Here is a 22,447-nt window from a genome sequence, read left to right on the forward strand (position 1 = left end):
AACTCATCAGGACTGCAAGGGAATGTGTTTTATTTGGAGCTGTAGGTGGGAGCAAATATAGAAAGGTGCATGTGCTATTTAATCATAGCTGAACCTCGAACTCTCCCTGTTTCCGAGCTGCCCAACAATGAGTGCCTTCCCTCACCTATGTTTTCAGAAGGGCCTTTCCCTGTCATCTGACTGAAGACAGGAAAACTGAAAGAAAAGGGGTGTTTTCAGGTGACAGCAATTTCCTAGAGGCCCAGAAGTCAGCAGGTTGCTGCTTTGTCTCACCCAAGTTATTGTGAGCTCTTTTCCCGCAGAGAGAATTTGTAGCTCCATCCCAGGGCTTGGCTGCAGGGACTTTTTACCCTTTGCGTTCAGGAAGCCTCCAAACTGCCCTTCCCCACCAGCCTCCTGTTAAAAATAATGCAACAGCTGATTCAAGCTGTCTTAGGTTTCCAAAATTACTACTGTGCAATTGGTGCTATTTTACAGGTATTGAGAATACTATATATGTATATAATATTCCCTCTATATATTTATATAGGCAAGTTGCATGAGGTGAGGGGATGGACAGAAATCTTATTTTTTTTTTCAGCTCCCCCGAACGTTGTAGTGGAAAACACATCTTAACTGCCCTCAGAAAAGCAGAGGGAAGCAGATTTCCAGGAATGCCCTTGTTTGCAGTGAGAGGAGCAGTGGTGCTGGGGCTTGTGGCTGTAGCCAGTCGCCTGGGCACACGCGTGTGCACGTGGCTCCGCTGCTGGGAGCGAGACCTGGTGACATCCTCTGCATGGAAGGGGGACCATTTTATCCTTTTACCCAGGCGTGGGTTCGGGCAGAGCCCTGCTGGGGGATGTGGGGTTTTGTTTTCCCTTGCGTGCCTCCCAGGCGCCCCTTGGACAGCTCGCGCTGCGCCGAGGATACCTTCCAGGATGTGTTTGCCTCTTTCCTTTCCAACCCCATCGCTGGCAAGCGAACAAGAACAAGAAGGGCCGTGCGATGCAGGCCGAGGAAGTGACTGCTCCCCTTCGCTCTCCGCTCCCGCGGGTGGCTGGGAAGAGCAGAGGAAGGGCACCCCACACGGGGCGCGTTTCTGCGGGCGCCGCCGCGTCCTCCTCCCGGCCTCGCCGCCACCGCGGCCCAGCCGTGTTCGCACTGATGGTTACCTGCTGGTTTGACGTTGAGACCAGCTTTCTAGAATCTCCCACAAATCGTTCCTAATTATATTAGAATCGAGAAAAACCCTCAGCACTGCTGACAGCAGGTGTTACAGCTGTGTTTCAGCCTGTGGTGGAAGCTCCGTGTTGGCCTGTTTCTCCTGCCGGTGACGTTCCGAGGCGACGCTCCCAGTGACTTCCAGAGAGGCCGGCTCCAAGGCGCTGCCCGCAGGAAAGCCTCCGCACGCCCGGAGGCAAGCCACAAGCCTGGGCTCACGGGGTGCAACGAGAGCACAGGTTGGCTTTATTAGCGTTAGTTGCCATCTCCCCGCATTGCCCACGCGGCGAGGGGCGCGGGGTGTGCGTGTTTGCATTCCTGCCTGGCGGAGTTCGCCTCGCGGCTCGGCTCGCCCTGTTTGCACAGGCGCAGCCCAGGCGCCTTTCTGGTTAAACAGGCCGTGTTTCAGCTGCCTGGGGTGGCACGAACTGTTCTGCCCCGAGGTGGTGGAGGGAAGCTGAGGAGATGTCCCCTCTCCTGTATGGATTTAGGCTGTTTCTCTCTGTCAGGACACCGCAGGTGAGGCGCACACGGGTCTGGCCTCAGCACAGGGCGCCCGTGCCTCTCTGCAGCCCCTCTGGGATCCCTACCGTGATACCGCCGGGGTAAACGCCAGACGGCCTCTAACTGCCAGGAAAACAAATATTTGCCTGGACAGTATTGTCTGCCTCGCTGCAAAGCATGTCTTGAGCAGCCTACGTCGAGACTCTGGTTTCTTGCTGAAAAGTGAGTAAGTTATAGGCTGTGTTTTTAAGGTCAACAGGAGTTCAGCTTGGATACCATCCAGTACAAACTGTCTCTGAGAAGTCAAGGTTGCTTGTGATTTCAATCCTAAAATTTCTGTGCTTGTGGGACAAACACTGAATATCTGCACTCCAATAAATAAAATATACAAAATTACCTATTAGGGTAAAGCATATTGTCCTCCAGATATTTTTATCTGCTGTCTTGCCCTTTCCATTTTTGTGAGGATTTCTAATTTTGCTTGTGGTTGGATTTGCGTCCAAATGCCGCTTGGCTTTCCCAGATGCAGCAAGCTGAGAGGGTCTGCCGAGGTGTGGGGGAGAAGTGATACCTCTCAGAGATGAATACCCTCTGTTTTCTGGTATACAAATGTTTAGAGATAAATGATAGACGTGAGCAATTTGTTGTGTAGAGTTATGGGTACGGTAGAGGCTTGAGTTGTCAGGAAAAAGAATTTGCTGTTCTATCTGAGGCACGGTATGCAATGGAGAAAATTTGGCATAGAGGTCAAAACAACAGATTTAGAATGATTACTCTGGCATAAATACCTCATTTATCTTCTTGTTTGTTACCACGCAGACATACAAACAGGGTAGCTTTCTGTGGAGGACAAGAGGGGAAAAAGAAATTTTAGGCTGTTTATGCCATTTTAGTAAAAATATCTGACTTAAGGCTATGAAAGTAAGTTGAAAAAGAACCCTAAAAAAACTTACAGCTTTTCCTAAAAACTCAAGGTATCTGCTTCTTCCTTTTTTTTTGTTGTTGTTTTGTTTTTCTTTGCAGTTTGCTGGACAAACATTTTTACTTAACAAATGCTTTGTTACACATTAACCTTTTAGGTTGCTGTGAAATCTCAAGTACCCTCATTTATCTGAAAAACAATCAGAGCTCACTTAGTTTATGACATGTCCTCAGAATACGCACAAAAATAAAACCCAACCCCATGTAGCTATTTCCAGATATTGGTATTTATTATTTCACTGGTAAGGAGACATTATCAATTACAAATATTGGTGTAACCCCTGTATTATTTCAGCGTTTTTCTCTGGGGCTCAGCTATGCCGGTGTCTGACCGTGGCAGGTTGCGGCAGGGAAAGACCCTTTCAGCTGTCCGGCCGCTGCTCTTCAGAGGGGACCGTTCTTGTGCTCGAGCCATTGGTCCTCGCAGGAAATCTGAAAGCCAAAAAAGTGCAAGGGAAGTGTCGGAGATGACTGTGAAGGAAATTAATAGGCGAGGAAGGAAGTCGGAGGGAAAGAACTGATTGCAAGGTGGTGTGAAGGAGGCTCAGATGTTCAACTAAAGCAGAAAAGCCGAGACCAGGAGTGGATTTTGACCCCATGTGGCGAGGAAGCGGGAATCCTACGTGTTTGCCATGTTACGGAATTCGACCTTTGGCATGTCCACGTTGCTTCTTTTTTTTTTTTTTCCCTAAAGTTCAGATTAATGTTGATGTCTGTGTAAGAGTAACAGGCTGCAGTGCCAGTGGTAGGACTTGAAATAACAAGACTTGGTGTGTTTTGCTACTCTGAAGGATTTTATTTTGTTTTGTTTTATTTTGGTTCACAAGGTGATTAGAGGTAACAAATTCATTTACCAGACAAGGTAGCTACGGTACAAAGCCATGCAAGGGAGAGCACAGCCCTCTGGCTGGGCTAACTGCCTGGCTGCTGTGATTATAAAGCAGAGCTACTTACAGCTAGGCAGCTTTTGGTACCTCTGGGCTAACTGTGTTGTATAAATGCGCCCCGTATTGGTATATAACCCAGAGAAAAACAAGACCATGGTCTTCACTGGGACTGCTAAATTATACTACAAGCAGCTGCACTTTTGTGGAAATGCAGCTCAGTTCTAGAGAGAAGGACAGACAAGCTGGCCCAGTGAATTTCCCCTCAGCAACCTGTTAGGCACAGGCACGTGTGCTATATTCTTCAGATGCAAAAAAATAGCAGCTACGGTGGTGAGGGCAGAATTTATTTCTTGTAATTGGCTCATGCAAATGCTGAATATAAAACCACTCTGTTGATCTGCGTGTGTGAGAAATGCATAGATCTTCAAAGTAGGCAGTGTTGAGCATTAGCTAATAGCCACACTACCTTTAATACCTTTAATAAAATTAACATGCAAAAGTCCTTGTAATTAAAGACTGAATTTTCAGCCAAAGCCATCTCAGTAAAGATTCAGACACACCAGGCATTGCAGGCAGTCCAGAGACAGTGGAAGCATCTATGGATGTTTCAGCTCCCGTCTAAACTGCTGTCTTGTTCTTACTGACTTGTCTTTGGTCCCAGCTTGCGGGGGAGAAATCTCCAGCTTTTGCCATAGGAAGTGGTTGCTGTGCGTGGGAAAGCAGCGGGGCAGGAGAGCTTTCACTGTAGGATGACACAACGTGTTCCTGTCCTGGCCAGCACTGGAAAAGTCAGGTTTGAGGCTGCCGCAGGTCTGAGGGGAGGGAGCATGGGCACAGTCCAGACACCCTCAATAGATATCCCTGCTGGAAAGGTGCAGCTGGTCAGTAGCAGAAGCACTGGGTGTTCCTGGATAGGCCTGGTGTCCTGTGTCAGTGTATTGTATTACAGTCGCATGTGTCTTTGTGCTGGGCAAGAATTAGGACAAAATGAGAACAAAAGTTTGAAGCCGGAGGGGCTATATATCCAGTCCTTCTGGTCAGTTTGGTTTTTAATGTAACCTCCTGAATGCTGCTTTTGGTTAAGAGCAGGTGTAAGATTGATTATTAATTGATTATTGATTAATAATTGATTATTAATTGGTTATTAATTCTGCTGTGAGAATTGTACGGGTTTGCTGGCAAAGTTTTGGGTGGTAACTATGAATAGTTTTCTAGGGTCTAACTTGAGACACACTGAAGCTTCCTGCAGCTGGAGGGGCCTGCCCCAGGGCCAGGAACAGCCAGGTCAATTATGGCATCGTGTGACTTTCTCCATCCTTGGAGCAGTCCCAGATTGTGCCTGGGTTTGGGAGATAGGAAAACAGAGCCATCCTCCCTGTACCAGCATGGAGGGAGATAGGGCACTGGCTCGAAGTGAGGTGTTTCCGCGCGGGTTCCCTGGTTGCAGCTCTGCCTTACCCAGGATGAGTTTATCCTGTCTCTCAGTATCAAAGCTCCTGGGGTGCCGGTGTGCAGTTCCTTCCAAAATAAAAACACTCGGATGTACCAGGGAGCATTTTGCAGTGGTTCACAGCAAACATGGAGGAGATGCTGCTCAGTGGTGCGGCCTGCTGAGCTCTCCCAGTGTTCCCTTTTCAGAGCCCTTCTGGCCTCCCGTGTGTTGCCCTGCTGCTCAGCAGGGCCCGCAGTGCAGCCAGAACTTCCTTGGGGCTCTCTGGCCTCCAGCTCTTTCTCCAAGCTTTGTTTTTGTCACCTCTGCTGTTTGCAAGAGCTTGGAGGGTCTTTTGCAATTGCACAATCCAACTGCTTTAGTGGAGTGTGAGAGGCTGAGCAATTCACATGTTAATGGGGCTGCTGTGTCCTAGAGCAGTTGCTTTTAAAAGAGATCCTATCCTTCTGCCCTTGTTTCACCAAGACTTTGATCCACAGTGACGTATCTGCCTATTAATCACAGTGTGAATATACGTGATTTGGAGTGTGTTCACACACCCAAGGGACTCTTTTCTGCAGTCCCAGCTTAAGAGAGGACTGGAAATATTAACACTTCTGTGCCAGCTGCTCTCATGTGTCCAGCTTTAAAAAGCAACATTTGCCAGCTAGGAACTGGCAAAGTGCTGCTGAACATTGGGCAGCGGGGAGTTTTGTACAGGGCCTGGGAGACTGAGGTTGCTGGGCCTGCTTGTGCCATATGTGGTGTCCAGAGGCTGTGAACAAACCGGGATTGGAACCTTCTGATAGCCTTGCAAGTGAAGAGCCAGAAACAGGGGAAGGACAGCAGGTGAGCTGGAGTCCTCCAGGACTAAGGATCCTTAGTGCCTAGCGGGTTGATGCTTCCAACCTGCTGTCCCCTGACCGTGTCGGGAGATTATACCCACTGACTCCATAAGCTTAAATATATGTATCGAATCTGTCATTAGAAATGGCATGTCCAGGTTCATCTCACAGCTCTGCCACTAGTCTAAAAAAATGATCTTTTTAATGAGCGAGGCCCAGGACTCTCAGCCAGAAAGAGACCTCCCAGCAGCTGCTGGCATCCTCCTCGAACCACCGCAAGTGCCTGGTAAACCTCTCCCCTGTGTCAACTTCAAAAGGAGAGAGCTTTCCTTGGAGAAAATGATAGAAGAGCCGCAGCACCCTGGGAGCGCGTCCTGGCGCTGCGCAGAACTGCAGCCTGTGATCAGCTGCGAGGCAGTGTGTGTCCACTTAGCACTAAGGCACCCCGGGCTAAGCTGGAAATATCCTGAAATTGGTGCCTAAAGGACCTTGAGGTCATCCTGAAGGTCCAGCCGCTAAATGGATTAGACAGATGTGTTAAGGATGAGATGTACAGAAAAGCATGAGGATCAATCCTCCCACCAGAGAAAGAAACATGAAATCTCCTAACAACAGGTGAAGATGAAAGGGTTGAAATGCCAAAGAATTTTAATTGCCTGAATTTTTGCGGATAAAAGATTAGCTAAATTCAGGGTGAAGGAGAAGTAAATTATGGCCAGGAGCCAGCTTTTTAAGGCATGTGTTAGAGCAATCAGTTGTGAAAGTGGCAAGCCAAGCATTAATACCCCTATGTTTATCAAAGGGTGTCATCCCTGCAGTCATCTCCAAGTGAAGCCTGTTTAAACTAAGCAGTGATCAATCCATGCAGGAGTCAAATCTGTAGAAGTGCATAGCTCCGTTTTCTGCAGTGTTAGCTCTCTCCTTCTGACCAGTGTGGGCCATGAGCCCGTGTCTTGCTGCCCAAAGCCCCGCGAGCCGCAGCCGCGGGAAGCGTGGCACCACGACGCTGCCTTGCACGTTCCGCTGACACTGACGTGGCTGCAACACCCGCTCCCCGCTGAGCCGTGGGGCAGGGAACGTTCCTCTGTGCTGGTTTCCCATGCCCCAGGCAAGGAGACGTCTCCCTGCCTTAGGGAGGTGGTGAGAGAAACGTATCTGCGTGTTGCAGGCAGAGGCGAGAGGGGCAAGCACAGAAATCCGCTCTGTTTGCGGGCACCGTTCCCCCGTTTAGTCTCAGTTTCCCCAGAAGCTGGTTGGGCTTTTCTGCAGTGCCCCTCGGTTACTCATTTTTCTGACGAATTTCCTTTTTTGTTTCTGCTGAATCCTTTAAGAAAAGAAAGCCATTGAGAAGTGTGGAGCTAAAAAATAGCCAAAATGACTGCCCGTTCCCCAAATAAAATAATTAAATCATTCCCCCTTTCTCTCCTCAAAGTACTCTTCATAGTAGCAGCTCTTCTTCATGTGTCCACGTAAAACCAACAGCCAAATTACAAACCCTTTTCCGGGGGTTTATCCTCCTGCTAACGGAGCTTGCAGCAGAGCCCTGGCCGCAGAGCGCTAACCATGACAGTCCCCTGAAGGGCTGCTGCAATCAGTCTTGGCCTGCGAGTGTCAGGGGGTTAAAAATACACCCGGTATTTTGACGCCTGGCAAGTGGGGTTGCTTGGTCCGCCAAGCCCGGCCCCACTGCTGGAGCAGGAACCGCTCACCGAGCGCTCGGGGCCTTTGTGCAAAGTAACGGCCTGCTTTTATGGCAAATCCCAGTGTTTTGGATAAGATGAGTACTGCCCTAGGCTGTAGGCAACCTGCTCGCTGCCCTAGGCATGCTGGCAACCCTCCTGCTTTGCCCTCCCTGCTGGCATTGCAGATCCCGCACATCCCACAGGGATTTCTGCAGGGAGAGGCAGGCAGACGGTGTCCCAGGAACATGCACCTCAGGTTATTTGGTCATAAAGCCAGCGAGTCCCTGATTAGATATTTTTATTTTGGACTCAGGGCCCTGCTTTGGTGTCAGTAACCTTGGCAGAGTATCAGCATGAGATAAAGGGGGGCAGAGTGTTTTAGCCCAAGGCAAGCATCCCCGAGGGAGCAAACACTAAGACACGTGCCTAGGGCAGGATACCTTTCCTTCTGCTACGTGGGGTGCCAGTCCGCGCGTGCCATGGCGCAGCCCTTGCCCGCCTGGCGCGTTGGTCATGTTGCGGGTGTCCAGGGCCTCCTTTCACACAGCGTCTGGCTGGAGCTGTTTGACCTTGTGGACACGCCGTGGGCCAAGGCCGCAGCCTGGCCGAGGTAACTCCCTGCATTTAGACCTTCTCTCACCTCGGAGCGAGCGCCGTTTGTCCCCAGCGGAGACGGGGAGCGTGTCCGGGCGCTGCTCTGGCTCACGTGCCGCCCCGTGAGCCCTCAGCGGAGCAGCACGTGCAGGTTACGCAGGGACCTGCTGCACGTGCCAACCAGGGCTTATTTTTCTACAGACCCAGCTACCGCCGCCTTTGCTTGCTCTGGTAGCCAGGAGCTGGATCCAGCCCTGCAGGCGAGTGGTGAAGTGCTGGCCTGGCTGAATGTGGGGTAGGGGCGTTCAGAGCCTCGTTGGAGCCCTTCATTTCCTGGAGGAGCAGCGTGTGCCTTTCTCCAGCCGGAGAGTGCCCTCTGGTGCACGCACAGGCTGATAAACAGTATCATTTATGGAATTGGCTTTGCTTGCCTTCCTCCTTTTCTTGATTCTTTTCAGCCAGCGTGATTATTCAATGAAGGCAACCAAGTAGGTAAATGCCACAAGATACCCAGAGGGGAGCTCCAGACCTGTCACTTGTGTCTTACCTATTTATAAACTAACACTGCTGAGAAATCTTTTAACAATATTTACCACTTGCAGCATGCCCAGTTTTGGGTGTCCAGGTTCAGGCCTCCTGAACGGCCTGGGCTGCAGTTCTGTCTCTTGTCATTGGTACAGCCTGGTACAGTCTGTAGTTTCAAAACCTGCTTTAGGTAGGTTGGTTTAGTAGGGAAAACAGGCTGTGAAACAGCAGAAGCAAGTGTTTTATAAATAAAAAAAAATACTGTCCCCTTTTCTGGAAGGATGGTAGAAGCAGAAGCAGTGTAAGCAGTTGTTGCCATAGCCATGTGGAAATGGAAACGGTAAATGTGTGGCATAAATACAAAAACTATTGTAAATATAAAACTTTCATACACAAAGCTGTTTCTTGGAGAACTGTGTCATCTTGTCTCTGTCAGAGGACATTTTGTTTCAAAAGAAAACACAGATCCCATTCAGATGTTTCAACCTTGTTGGCGCAGTGATGGACGTGCTGATCCAGGGCAGAGATAAGCGTGTTCAGCGCTGCAGCCCTGAACTTTACCCGCAGCAGATAATAAGAAAGATAAGATACTGTAATACCTTATCTGTTGGCTGCTGGTAGTAGGCAAAGCACCCTTCAGTGCTGCAGCACCAGTGTGAAGCTTTTAAGGACCAAGAGCGAGTTGTGTGTTACCCTCCGCAGAGCTTGCTGTCCTCGGCGAGTTGTGCGTTACCCTCCACAGAGCTTGCTGTCCTCGGCAGGATGCCCGCGGTCACGGCCGGGCCTTGTCGTGAGGCCGCTCAGCGCCGGGCTGCCCCTGCTGGGAGGTGCTGCCGGGCTGCCGCCTCCCTGCACGAGGGGAGACTCCTGCTGGGGCCCGAGGATCAGGGGACGGAGGAGACGCGCGCGAGGCCTGTGCTTGGGGTGGGCGCTGGGTCTTCAGGCCTCTGCCCCTAGTGCTTGATGTCCTTGAGTGGGTCGCGCTGGTTATTTGAGATGCTGTTCTGCTGCATGTGATTAGTGATCTGTGTCCAAAGGCGTCTCCAGCAGTCAGGTTTTGCTCATGTTTTTTTCCCTGCTCTCTACTGACCTTTCTCTTCTCCCTGTGTTTTTTTTCCCCCCTTAGGTCGGAAGCTGAGAGGAAAAGCCTTCTATTTTGTCAATGGAAAGGTGTTCTGTGAAGAAGATTTCCTGGTGAGCACAATGATGACCCTTGTGCTGTTGGCAGCACAGCTCCCACAGAGCCTTCGTGTCCCTTGCTGCAGCTGTGCCTCTCATCCATGCGTTTGTAGTATGATTCCCAGGCCCTGCACATCCTCTCTTAACCCACGTACCAGACGCAGCAAGTTGGTTGGGTCTGTGATCTGGGGGCTGCCGTGTGTGGTAGTGGAAGTAGCAGAGTCAGAACCCTTGGTTTTGCATTACTTGAAGCTGTAGCCATTTGTGATGGCTTCTTCAAAACTGATCTTTGTAGAAATGCCATGGAAGTAAGAGCAAGATAAATGACTTGAGGGAACTTTTCTTTCCTATTAACCCTTCTTGCTTGGGCACCTTCATGGATGTCTTTCCATTGCCCTCAGAGGGATTTGAAAAAGGAGCAGCCCTACAATCCTCTCCTTGGCTGGTGGAGAAACTCATGACTACCATGACACCACAGAAATTGCAAAAAGCTGTGTAGCCCGCGCAGACTAAGACAAAGTCTTACAGGCTAAGACATCACTGAGATTTGAACAGTTCTATTTGCCACTTACTGAGGAGGTCTAGCGATTTCAAAGAGTCAGTTGCCTTCTTTTTCTTGCTGGTGTATTCTGCACAGGCTGAAAATGGAAACCTCTAATTCAAACATGTTTAAGATATTTCATTTTTCCAGTTTGCATTTCCACTCTTCGACAGAATTTGAAACATTTTGTGTTTCAAATGTCTGTTTCTGTGTGGACAGATTTTGTGTTGTGCCCAAGGTGCACACTGCGTGCATGACAATCAGTTCCTTACCATTAGATCTTAGCAATGGCAACTGAAAGATGATCGAGGCCCAACTAGAAGAGAGTTGGGACAGTATTCCCATGCAAGTTTCAGTAGATCTGTAACTGCGCAGCCCAAGGTAGAATTTGGCTTTTCAAGCGTATATATACAAGTGTTGTGATGGAAGTATGTGATAAACACGTGTAAATTTGTGGCTTGTAGATTCATATGGTCAAATAAACATGCAAGTCTTATTAGTAAATGCCTTATTTGCATGTGCATTTATGGTATCATGTAATTTGTTGTTCTTAATTTTAGAACTTGAAAGTTTTAGGAACTAACAATTCTATACATAAAATATCTGGTATCTTTGTAGAATATCCTCTGGGACCTGCCCCATCTATATCTTCATATGCTGACAAAGCAATAGGAAATACAGTTTGTGAAAGGAGAACAGGCAAAAAAACAAAAACCAACAAACAAAAAAACCAAATCTGTCCAATGTGCTGTTATTTATGCTCTACTAGACTTGCAAAATTTTAAGCCAATTCTTTCTTGTCCTTGCAGTATTCTGGTTTCCAGCAGTCAGCTGACAGGTGTTTCATTTGTGGTCACTTGATAATGGACATGGTAAGTGATAATTGCATTAGGAAAAAAAAATTCTCCAGCTTTTTAGAGGAATACATGAAAAGCAAAATATATTAATAACCTGTGCTGTGTGTTTTCATGTTAGTCTGCCTAGTGTGAGATTGGTGAGAGAAAGAAAATCCGCTAAGCTGGATGTTCGTGCTTGCAGGGACGTGGAGCTGGCTCCCAGCTGTTTGGCACAGAGCCTCTGCTCTGCTCAGTTTTGTTGCAAGCTGAAAAGCAGAGCTGCCAGCTCCTTCGTTCCCCCACGGGGTTCCCTGGACTGTGCGTTTCTGCCTGTGCTTCCTGCTCAATAGTGCAGTGGTTCTGCACTGCTTTCTTGCTCGTGCTCCCTTGCCGAACTTTTCTTCCCTGCAGGAACACTGTGAGTTCCCAGGGAGCTCACAAATGAAGCTGCTGCCTTAGTGCTGTTTTTTATATATGCTGGAAGGCACTGGGATGGTATTCCGGGGAGTAGGTTTGACCCAGGGTATGTGATTTGAGTCTCAGATGTGTCCAGGTCCTTGAAAACTGCTCAGTAGGTGTGTGGACATCCTGCCAAAGCAGGCAAGTCTCATTATTAGCCTATGACAGCTACATGCTCCAGGTGTGCACTGAGGGGGTCACACAGCAAAGGACTGTCTGAGGTCTTTTCCAGCATCAGCCAGTGTTCAGGTGTGGCTCATTCAGAGGGAGACAAATGCATCGTCGTGTAGCTGATGGTCTAAAACTATGGCTGAGGCAAAGAAGCAATTAATTTCTAGGTTTTTGAATGCTTACCTCAAATTATCTTTACTTTTCCGATATTAATGCTTTCTAATGTAACCAGGCAAACTATTTCATACTCCATTCAGAAGTCTGATCACAACGATAACAGGTCATGTAATTCCACCCATTACTTGATGCTCCAAAGCTCACAGTGAATTACAGGAGTTGCGTTGAATACAGTTGCCATAGTCTGTGTTATTAAAAAGCCAGGTAACTGTGCACAAAAGCTCCCAGAAATCTTAGAAGTTTTGGAAACCCAGTTAGAGTATTTGTTTCAGCCTCTCATGGAAAATGTTCCTTTTGCTGGGGTGGAACATCTTGCTGTTTGATTCTGCTAGGTAATCTCCACCTGTTGGCTTTACAAATTATTTTCTCCCTTAAATTCTGTCCCTTCTGTTCTTTGTAATGCTGAGTACCTTGCCTGAGACTCTGTAAACTGTTTTCTTAGCCACGCTAAGAATTCTGTTCTTTGGAACCAGGTGTTACACATTGATTCCAGTTGCCCTTTGTATCCCTGTTAACTGATTCTTCAGATGAGGTGCCGAAGAAAGGCTCAGCGCTGCTGATGACCATGCCACACTGTGATGTTACACTGTGAATGTGTTATTTTCACCCTTAATGCCCACTCGTGCTTTCTTTTCCTGTCTCTTGGCTTATTGCAGATCCTGCAGGCTCTAGGAAAGTCCTATCATCCCGGCTGCTTCCGATGCGTGGTGTGCAACGAGTGCCTGGATGGCGTCCCGTTCACCGTAGATGCTGAGAACAAAATCTACTGTGTCAGGGACTACCACAAGTAAGGACAAAACAAACAGCAGAGTGGATCCAATCAACAAGCCTCTCCTTCAGCCTTCCAGATAATTATGATGTATGGGTTAGTAAAGCAGAGACAGGATGAGAAACCAGAAGTGCAGGGATGGCACTGGACCTTAGAAATCCCTTATGTCTCTCCTTGCCATGCCAACAGCTTCCTGTGTAACTGTGAGGAAGCTGCTTCTCCTTGGGCTTTAGCTACCTGGTAGCTTTGCAGAGCTACCCTCTGCAAAGTGGTGATGATGTTTATTGGTGTCACAGGGAAACTGAGATAGTCAAATAGTGCTCGTAAAGTGTTCAATGAGGTAAGAAATTAGTCCACTCAAAAGTAAAGACTGAGAATCCTCTCTGAAATTAGTGCAAGCTGCTTTTGACAAGCTGCAGGGCTGAGTTTGACTTCTGAAGAGCCAGGAATGTTACTAGAGATCAGTGCCAAATACAAAATATTTTTTTAAATGTAGCTCTAAGTTAAATAGCTGATAAATTGACTTAAAATCACTTGGTCTTTACAAAAGAAAAGGATTGTGCTCTTAGCTAGTAGTTATGTTGTTAGAGCTGCATACGTTTTGAGTGTCCATTTGGCTTGCTGTGCTCCTCGTCTCACTCTTTGAGCAGGCAGAGTTTTGAAATGGTTCTCAAGAACCCTCTGGAATTGTTCTTAATTGTGCTAAATTTTTAAATCCGTTTGTGTGTCAGCATTATTCAAAGAGGATATGCATTTCCTTGCAATTTCATTTACTATTTATCAGTTGTCCTATATTATTTTTATTATATTAAAAAACTTAAGGAGCCTTGCAGTGCCTTACTGTTTTCTCTCAGCATGATCCTGCCCCAGGGCAGGAGAGGCAGTTAGTCAGTTCTTTTAATGGAGTTTTTGGAGGGACAGAGACAGTCCTGCTCATTTTCTGTCTTCTGAATCACCAAGTCATTTTTGCTTAGTAATAGCCAAGAATTTTTACAGTGATTTTCTTTTTCTTTAACTACTTCAATTAGAAGACTGTTTTTGCCTGACTAACAATCTGTGCTAAGCCTTAGTTACCTGGGAAAAAAAGGAAAAAAAAAAAGAAACTCTTTTTTAGGTTTATAATGACAGCTGCTAGCAAGGCTGGTGCAGGACCCATTCGGAAAGGACTGGGCTTATTGACCCGTAGTCAGTACTGTTTCAGTCACAAGAATATGTAAACAGCAAGTAATCATGGGTCAAATGCAATATTCATTTGTGAATAGAAAGCTGTTGCACTGATGGATTAAAAATCAAGGCAGCCCTGGAATCTTTTTTTTTTTTAATATTATTTTTTACAGACTGATTTCCTGAGGAAACACAAGGCCTACAGAGTCATCCTTCACATGCATCTATCTGTCCCTGTGTATATGCCCCGTTCCTTTATTTCCCTGCGCAGTAAATTTAATTGGAGACAAATATGGTGATGTTCAATGAATCCTAAAATAAAATTGTGTTTTGGGGATGAAAAGCTATCCTGTGTGTGTTATAGATGCAGATGCCTTTCATCTTATCACTAAGAGCAAACGAGCTTTTTCCCTAATGCTGATCTATAACTTGCCGTCTATTTCTCATTGCTTTTCTAGAGTTTTAGCTCCAAAATGCGCAGCATGTGGACTCCCCATTCTGCCCTCTGAGGTGAGAGCCTTTTATTTCTTACTCCCCGTGGGTGACAGGCGCGTGCCGGAGGCCTGGTGCTCCGTCACACATGACCCTGTGTCAAGCCAGAGGTCCTTGTGCCTGCAGAGAGATGGCAGCTTCCTCCAGACTGCAGCTGTTTGGCCCTGTCATGGAGATGTGACCCCTCCTTTGCTTGATAATGCCACTTATTCCCCCTGAGCCAGGCTGCTTTTCTTCATCTCCTGCAAAGTTATGCTGCTTTTGGTGTTATGCTGGAATAACTTTCCTTCGTGGCAATAAAAGCTGGTGGTGCTCAGGAAGGACCTTTTGTGACCCCTCTGTGACTGACTCATTTTAGTGCTTGCAGGAGCTGCGCCTTTGGCAAAACCAATTTAAAATGCTGAGAAACTTGATATATTGACATTGCTAAATCATTAGCAAATAATCTGGGGTAGATGCAACATTTCTGATGTTAGACTGTAGAGGATATCTGCAGTCAGTTGATGATGGAGCTTTACTGTAAAAACAACTGCAGGTGGCAGGATTTATTTGTGTTTTCCAGCCAGCAGCCCAAATGCATTTGTTCAACGTTCCCGTTATTGCAGGAAGCGATCTGCAGAGCCTGATCCTCCTCTAATCCTCTGACTTTGTAATTTCTCTTCTGCTTGCATGTTCACAGGGCTCTGACGAGACCATTCGGGTTGTGTCCATGGACAAGGATTACCACGTGGAATGTTACCACTGCGAGGTAGGTCAGCAGCTCCCTAAGGGAACGGGCACTTAATAACCAGAGCTAGTGCTATTTTGGAAATTAAATTTCTTTTGCTCAGTGCGGTAGCTGAGCAATTCAGGGCTTGCATGCTGAGAGCCTCACTGTCTGTTAGCAGTGCCAGAGAAATCTCCAGTTTGAAGACAAATTTTTTTCCAAAGTGTGTATAAACTATTATCTCATTTCCTGTTCATAACATTGTGGGCAAAAATTAATTACTGCCCTTAAAACGTGGCAGTTTATTTGTTAGAGAAGGAGATGTGGTGAATTAATAAGGTTCTAGTGCTGCTTTTTAGAAACCTTGAGCTCCAGATCACATGAATGTATCTGATTTCTAAGTCAGATTGTTCAAAAATGCTAAGATGCTGACTGATCCTATCCGGTATAAGTTTCCTTCACTCTCATGGAAATTTGTGGGCAGGAGGAGGAGAAAGTTATATCTCCAGAAGAAGATCCCAAGAGGTGCCAGCTTCGAACATTCAATTAGTCTCCATGTGGGGGTTTCCAGACAGCCTTCATATTTGTGCCCTGGGAGTTTAAATGGACGTCCTCCATCCCTGTGCTCATAATGCAGTGACAGGAGGTCCTGACCCAAGGCTCAAATTCTACCCAAAGGCAAAATGTGAACACGTTTAAAATGCATAGGGGTGCGACTCACCGTGAGATAAAAACCTGCTAATTAAAAGCACTTAAGTTCTTATCAGGCTGCCCTTCAAAATGTCTGTGACAGGTGCGTTCCTTCTTGTGACAAGTATGAGTATTCAGGACTTAGAGAGCGCTGGTGGCCAAGTGTTGTCCCTCCTTGTCACAGGAACATCCTGATGGGAACCAGACCTCGCGTAGCACTGGCAGGTAAAGCCATATTACAGTAATTTGTACGGGCTGTCTTTGCAGGACTGCGGCATGGAACTCAATGATGAGGACGGGCATCGCTGCTACCCGCTAGATGAACATTTGCTGTGTCACTCCTGTCATCTGAAACACATAGAGAACGGCACGACCCCAGCGGCCGGGTACCCGCATCACTACTAGCCAGCGAGGCCAATGCCTGAAAGCCTGGACAGAAGTCCTGTTACATGATCTCCCTCTTCCCTCCCTCAGATGATTTCTTGTGCATGTTTTTCTCCCATCAACAGTTTTCCTGTAAAAGGATAGAAGACTTTTTTTTCTCTCCTGGACTCCCAGAGTTTGTAGGCTTGAGAGTTCCAGCTGTATCAAACTATATCTACCTGACCAAGAATGTGGCATGTTATCCAAACTGATGGGTTTACTTTTATGTGCCTTTCCCTGCTCTCCAGAGATTCTTTCCTGGCTCATTTTGAAAGACTCTTCAGTACAAACACAAGTAGCTGCCGTGTCTCTGAACTCAGATCTTGCTGTGCACAATTAGAAAACCCAAGGCCGGCCGGCCTGCCTGCCTGCTGGGAACATTCCTTCAGTCTACCAAGTGTTTTCCAACCAGCACCTTTCATCAAATTCCCTCAAGGATATCAACTTATTAATATCAGTTATTAGGCAGTCTCTCTCTTTCTTTTTAATTCTTTAGGAAAAGAAAAGAAAGAGCTCCGTTCAAAATAGCCTGCTCCAGCCTTCTAGTTAATGCCCAGGACTCTGATACCGGTCTGGCTTTGAAAGGCACCAGCTCTCCAAGTGCAGGCCAGGCACGGAGTCTGGCAGCCCGTTTCGAACACAACAGAAAACTGGAATGACCTGCACTAAGCCACCACGGTGACTTTGGGCCCGGGCTTGTGTGGGGGCCAGTCTGAATAGCGGATTAGCTTTGGAAAGGCCTGAATGTTGGAAGTGTGAACACTGGGGAAATCCATCCCTGTCCTTGCTTGCAGAAATCACTTTGGAAAAAATCTCCCTGCGCACAGACGTTTGCCTGAGCTTTCCCTGGTTTATCCTCACAACTCAGTGCTCAGCCTGGCTGCTCCTTTCCAGGGTGTTTACCCAACACAAATCCATTTCGTAACGGTGCTTATTTAGAGCCCTGGGAACAAACTCGAGATCGTGACGAAGGCCTTTGTTATACAGGGATTTGGAGCCCAGATCCAAAACCTCCACGCAAATGAGTCCAGTCATTGGTATAAACAGATTTGCTCACATGAACCATAGCAGCTTATCTGAGCAAGGGGATGGGGAGTTTGGCCCTTATTTCCTCTTCTGTAAAGGAAAGCAGAACGGCAGATTATTCCCCATTTTGAAGCCTCTTGCTTTATAGCTCCCACAGTATGTGCCACATGTATGGTAGATGTACCTGCAGTCCTTGTTTTGTTCCAGTGCTATGTAGACCCTCATATATAGGTACCAAGTTTTTATTTAAGAAGAAGCTCTTATTTTTAAGTCTCAGATGCAATATGGGGTCTTACTTGCTCTTCTCTGCATGTATTTTGAGGAACACTAGTTAAATATTCTTTTGTCCCTGCTAAAAAGAAATCAGTTCTGATGGATAGTGGACGGAATAATGCTCTTGAAGATCTTAGTGAGGAAACCACGGTAAATTAGGTGAGCAGTGGCACTTACACACCAAAAAGGAACATAAGATGAGTACCCCCAAACAGACATCTTTCCCTACAGTGCAATTGTAGCTGGGGAGGTGACTGAACTTCATGCCAAGCAGCCAAATTCCAGCTCGTGTGCTCATGTGGACCTCACCTTTAATTCCTAGAGCAGTCCTTCAGGGCTCGGTGTTTGACCTGGCATGTTATTTACTGTGAAATGGTAAAGTCTGGCCCACACTTGCAGACAAATATGGGTTAGTGCTTTTCTCCGTTCCCTCTCTCTTTTTTTTTTTCCCAGTTGGTGCTGCCCTTGCGGGACAGAAAGGGCCCGGTCTTGCAGAGCGTGCCCTGGGGGCTGCTTCACCCTCTCTGAGCTGGAACGAGGCCCAGGCGCAGCCCTGTGTTTCACATCTGTCACCATCAGGAGCTGTGACCCAACTAGCAGTGACTTGCCTTTGCCTTGCCAAACAAACTGCATTTCTAGCCACCTCAGCAACCCTTCTGTGCTCCCCTTACCGCAAGCGCGAGGTGCAGCAAGCAGCCGGTCTCCTGCAGTGCTACCAAATGTAGGCCCAGGAGGACCTTAAGACCCAGCTGTGGTTTTTAGGACTGTCTCAAGGTACCGAGGTGGGAAATAACACCAGGTCCGTGCTACGTAGTGAATAATCCAGCTAATCCTTGGCAGGTGGTTCCTTGCTAAACTTTCTTTGGCAGCAAAGACAGTGCATGAGTGTGCTATGAAAGGGGCTTCTGGAAGGGAGCTTGAAGCGGCGCTCTTGGTGGGATGCTCTGTCCTTGGACGGTTGGCTGCTGCACAGCTGAAGCTGTTGCCAGCTCTTTGAGAGCACCCTGTGTGCACAGAAAACACCAATGGAACCCATGTTCTCGTGAACAGGAGCATCTCTGTTGCCTTAGGGCAGTGCCTAAGGCAGGAGCAGCAACAGGGCTAAGGGAGAGCAACTCTCCCGAGGAAGCTGCTCACAGGGGTTATGAGCGTGTGGAAAACTTTCCGGTGACACCCAAGTACAGCACAGCTTAATCTGTAGGTACCAGCTTTTAACACTGGGTTTTAGTCTACAGTTTCACTTGTACAGGCTCCCCCCACTGAAAGAGGCAGGGAAGAAGGGGGAGGCTGGAGTTTTTCCCTTGTGGAAAGCCCCAGCTGGCCGGCGTGCTCGGAGCTGCTGTGCAGGAGGGCCCTGGGCGTCAGCGGAAAGTTGGGCCTCGGCTTTCACAGGGTGTCTGGTTACTCGTCTCGACCGTCCCGCAGTGCCCAGCACAGGGAGGGCTGCCCTACTTCCAGTTCTGATGTCCTGCATAAATTATTAAGGCAAAAGGAATGCTCTCTGTGCAGTGCGTTCTCTGAGAGCTAGAAATGACAGTGTGGAGCTCTTGGAGACGGAGCGTCTGACGTGGGGGCTTTGAAGCTAGAACATGTGCCGCTCTGCTCACCTGCAAAGGTGCTGCCTTGCCTCGGCGTGGTGTTGTGACCTCTGCAGCTTTTATCTTTGGGAGGTTCAGTTAATTCAAGCTTATCATCCATGTCCTTTGCAGACAAGTGGCTCCTCAGCTTCTTGCTGCAGGGCACGAAGGCAGAGCCAGCCCTGCTCAGGCTCAGCTCCATGGGGCAGCTCAGAGCAGGACCAGTTTAAAGCCGCTTCTCCAGAAGAACTTGAGGAAACGTGTGTCAAACTGCCCGTCACTCGAGTCGGACAGGTTGCTCCCTGCTCTTCATGTGAACCTCGCTCTCTTTTATTTATTGGGATAGGAAAACCTGTCAGACACTCTGAAACGTCGGACTAGTCTTTGTTTCCCAGACCAGCTTGCTCGTTGAGTTATTTTAGGGTGAGGGATGCTTGGAAGTCCCGCAGGAGTGGTAGTGAGTAACTCACATGCAAATAGTTACTCAAATGAGTTTCCTGAAGCTTGCTTTGAGGAACCAGAGTTTATAGGGTTTGGGCTCAGATCATGCTGTTAATCTTCTATTGCTTAGAGCATGGGTGTTCATTTAAATAGGGATCTTTGCTTAAAAGCCAGAAGGAAAACTTCAGCTATACAAGAAGCAGATATTTTTGTGTATTTTCAAGTATACAAAGTGGCTGAGGTCAAAACGTTTTCACAGAACTGCTTTGATGTTAAACGCAGAGAGTAGCTTTTTAGAACACCTAGCGGAGGAGTGTTTGGTGAGTCAAGGGTCTTACAGCTCTTCACTTTCTAAGTCATTTGAGGGCTTTTAAAATGTTTTCCTGGTTTTTCAGTGGTTAAATGATTTTTGTAATTTTTTAGAAAGTGAGCAGCGCCTGGGTCTGGAAACACTGGAATTACATCAGCAAGCAGGTTTGTTATGGCAGGCTTGAAGGGAAAGATGAAGCGGTGAGAGTTGGTCTGCATCAGGTTAGCGGCTTGAGAGGAAGGGCTCTCTTCGGCTGTCAGAAAAAGAGTAAATATTTTCCTGTACTTTCTCCCTGCACTGCTTTTTAGTACTGGGCAAATATTCAATTAGTTTCAATATTTACTGTCTTTTAGGTCTAATAGCTGGTGAGACGGCTGCCTCTCCCTCGCATGAGTTCACAGCCCTGGGGGAGAATTGAGTCTGTTTCTTCCTAATTTAACAATTTTAGTCCCCATTTTGCATTTTTGCGTTTCCCTGGAAATTTTGCCACTTCATTATTTTAGCAACAACAAAACGGTGTCCCGACTTAAAGAAAAATTGCCAGTGCATCTTTGCCTAAACGTGTTCGCCGGAGCCTCCGAACTAGCCTGTGTTGGGTCAGTTTAGTGGCAGTTTTGTGCTCTGGCTTTGCTTCTGCTGCTAAGAAAATCACGTGAAAGACCCTGCGTTTCACTTTAAGTGCATAGGCAGCCCCACGGAAGCCCATAAAACCGGCACAAAGACAAAAGCAAATACGTGCCTAAGTCAGTGCGGCGTCAGCTCCAGAGCTGGTTTTATTACAGACAAGATACACACGGGGATAAATCCGCTGCAGTGCAGTCCTTGCTGTGAAATCATCACTAAAACAGACTGATGGTTTTTGTTCAATAAGCAAACTTGGGTGTTGAAGCAGTGGGGGCACATGGGGAAAGAACGACGTGACGTTAAAAATAGGGAGGTTGTAGGGCAAAGAGGATGGGTGGCTGATGTGACACGAGCTGCCCGGCTGCCGACGCAGGTGCCTTGAGACACAGGCTGTGAGTGGAAGTGAGAAGCAGCCCCCGGCCGGCAGCGCCCTGCGGCCCTGAAACCTCTCTGAAGTCGGCACTTGAGGCCAGGGAAGTGATGAGGTCAAACGTGTGTCCCTTTCCCTCCTTCATAGAATCCCAGTGTTACTGGGAGAAGACCGGAGGGGTTTTGCTTCTCCCGTTGCAGAGCGTCCTGTGCATTTTTCTTTTCTCTTCATGTGTCCTGCTGCTTGTCAGTTCCAGCTGTGCGGTGGTTTTACTTGTACATAACGAAGCCAAGAGGGGGGATTTCTTCCTGCCGTGCCAGAGCTGCCCGCTGCATTCAAGGAGGGCAGTAAAACCCCTCGTGCCGTTTTTGCACGGGTCCCCCAGCGCTCGCATTGGCCAGGGCAGGGTGCAAGACGAAGAAATCCTTCCCACGAGGAGACGGGCACCGCGCGCCCCGGTGCTGCCGTGCCCGGCGAGCGGTCCTGGGCCGCGGTGCGGCCCGCAGGCGGTGCCGCCGCCGACCCGTGCCCAGCGCAGCCGGCCTGCGCTGCCCGCGGCACCCGGGGCTGCCGGGCGATACTCAACGGTACTGGTCTATGTTTGTCGTTTCCTTAAGAGCTCAGCCCCACAGGGGAGTGTTTTAGACTTTCTGCTGGTGTAGCTAAGCGTGGCCACGTGTGAATACGGCCCTCTTCTCTCCCGCGCTGTTGGGTATTTACAAAGAGTGACGGCTGTAGCGAGGGCGACGCACCCGGCCCGTTGTGACTCCTGTGATTAAAGACAGTGCAGCAAAGCGCTTCCCGTGTCCAGTCTTTGCTCAGAGACAGCCACGTCGGTCGCCTCCAGCGCCCTTGGCAGGGCAGCAGTGCCAGGGCCTGGGGGCTGGTGCCATAGAGGGTGTTTTGCAGGCACTGCTGGTGGGAACGGCTAAGCAGATCATGGAGCACATGGACGCGGACTCCGAAGGGTGGGCGGATGGATCCATGGGGCTGGGAGGTGGCTGCGCCCACCCACCTGCCCAGGAGGATGGGGCGGGCTGGGGTGGCAGCGGAGGCTGCTCGGACACGGGTAGGGATGAGAGGGCTGCAGCTTCCCCTTCCCTGGGTGCTCGCAAGGACTGCGGGTGCCACAGGGAAGGTTTGGGCTGTTGGTTTTAGTCCTTGGACTCCCATGAAGTCCTGTCACACACGAGCATCCCGAAACTGCCTTCGGAGCAGCTCTGGGCTCCACAGAGCGCCCGGAGAGCAGCCGGAGCGGGGCAGCCCGGGGGGTGTCTCGAGGTGCCGCAACGCGGCTGCCTCGCGGAGAGGCCGGTGCAGAGGCGGCGGCGGGGAGCCTGGGTACGAAAAAGGTGCGGAGGCCACGGCGAGTGGGGAGGGGAGACGAGGGAAAAAAAAAAAAAAAAAAAGAAGAAAAAGTGAGCGGCCGAGCCAGCCAGGAGTCGAACCTAGAATCTTCTGATCCGTAGTCAGACGCGTTATCCATTGCGCCACTGGCCCTGCTCGAGAACGGTTCTCCTCCCGCGTCCCTTCACTGCCTCCTCCGCCTGCGCGGGGGTGGGGCCAGCCGCG

At 48.6% G+C, this 22,447-nt stretch overlaps 1 protein-coding gene and 1 non-coding gene across 5 annotated transcripts in view; one reads left to right on the top strand and one right to left on the bottom strand.

Annotated features, from left to right (window-relative positions):
* The window catches only part of LIMD1 (LIM domain containing 1), a 30,480-nt gene extending 13,925 nt beyond the window's left edge, over positions 1–16,555 (top strand). For all 4 annotated transcript variants that reach the window (XM_010227578.2, XM_088521081.1, XM_088521079.1 and 1 more), the window contains 6 exons: positions 9,774–9,841; positions 11,177–11,239; positions 12,667–12,797; positions 14,402–14,453; positions 15,115–15,183; positions 16,099–16,555. In XM_010227578.2, the coding sequence (XP_010225880.2) occupies positions 9,774–9,841; positions 11,177–11,239; positions 12,667–12,797; positions 14,402–14,453; positions 15,115–15,183; positions 16,099–16,236 (521 nt within the window). In that variant the 3' untranslated portion in view covers positions 16,237–16,555. The remainder of the gene's footprint in view (positions 1–9,773; positions 9,842–11,176; positions 11,240–12,666; positions 12,798–14,401; positions 14,454–15,114; positions 15,184–16,098) is intronic.
* Positions 16,556–22,302: 5,747 nt separating this feature from the next.
* TRNAR-ACG (transfer RNA arginine (anticodon ACG)) lies at positions 22,303–22,375 on the bottom strand. Its single transcript has one exon. It is a non-coding gene; the product is annotated as a tRNA-Arg (tRNA).
* Positions 22,376–22,447: the final 72 nt, after the last annotated feature.

This window comes from Tinamus guttatus, unplaced genomic scaffold (genome assembly GCF_059628265.1).
Source record: "Tinamus guttatus ecotype Peru unplaced genomic scaffold, ASM5962826v1 Tinamus_guttatus_pri_ptg000115l, whole genome shotgun sequence".
In the NCBI taxonomy this organism is placed as follows: Eukaryota; Metazoa; Chordata; class Aves; order Tinamiformes; family Tinamidae; genus Tinamus; species Tinamus guttatus.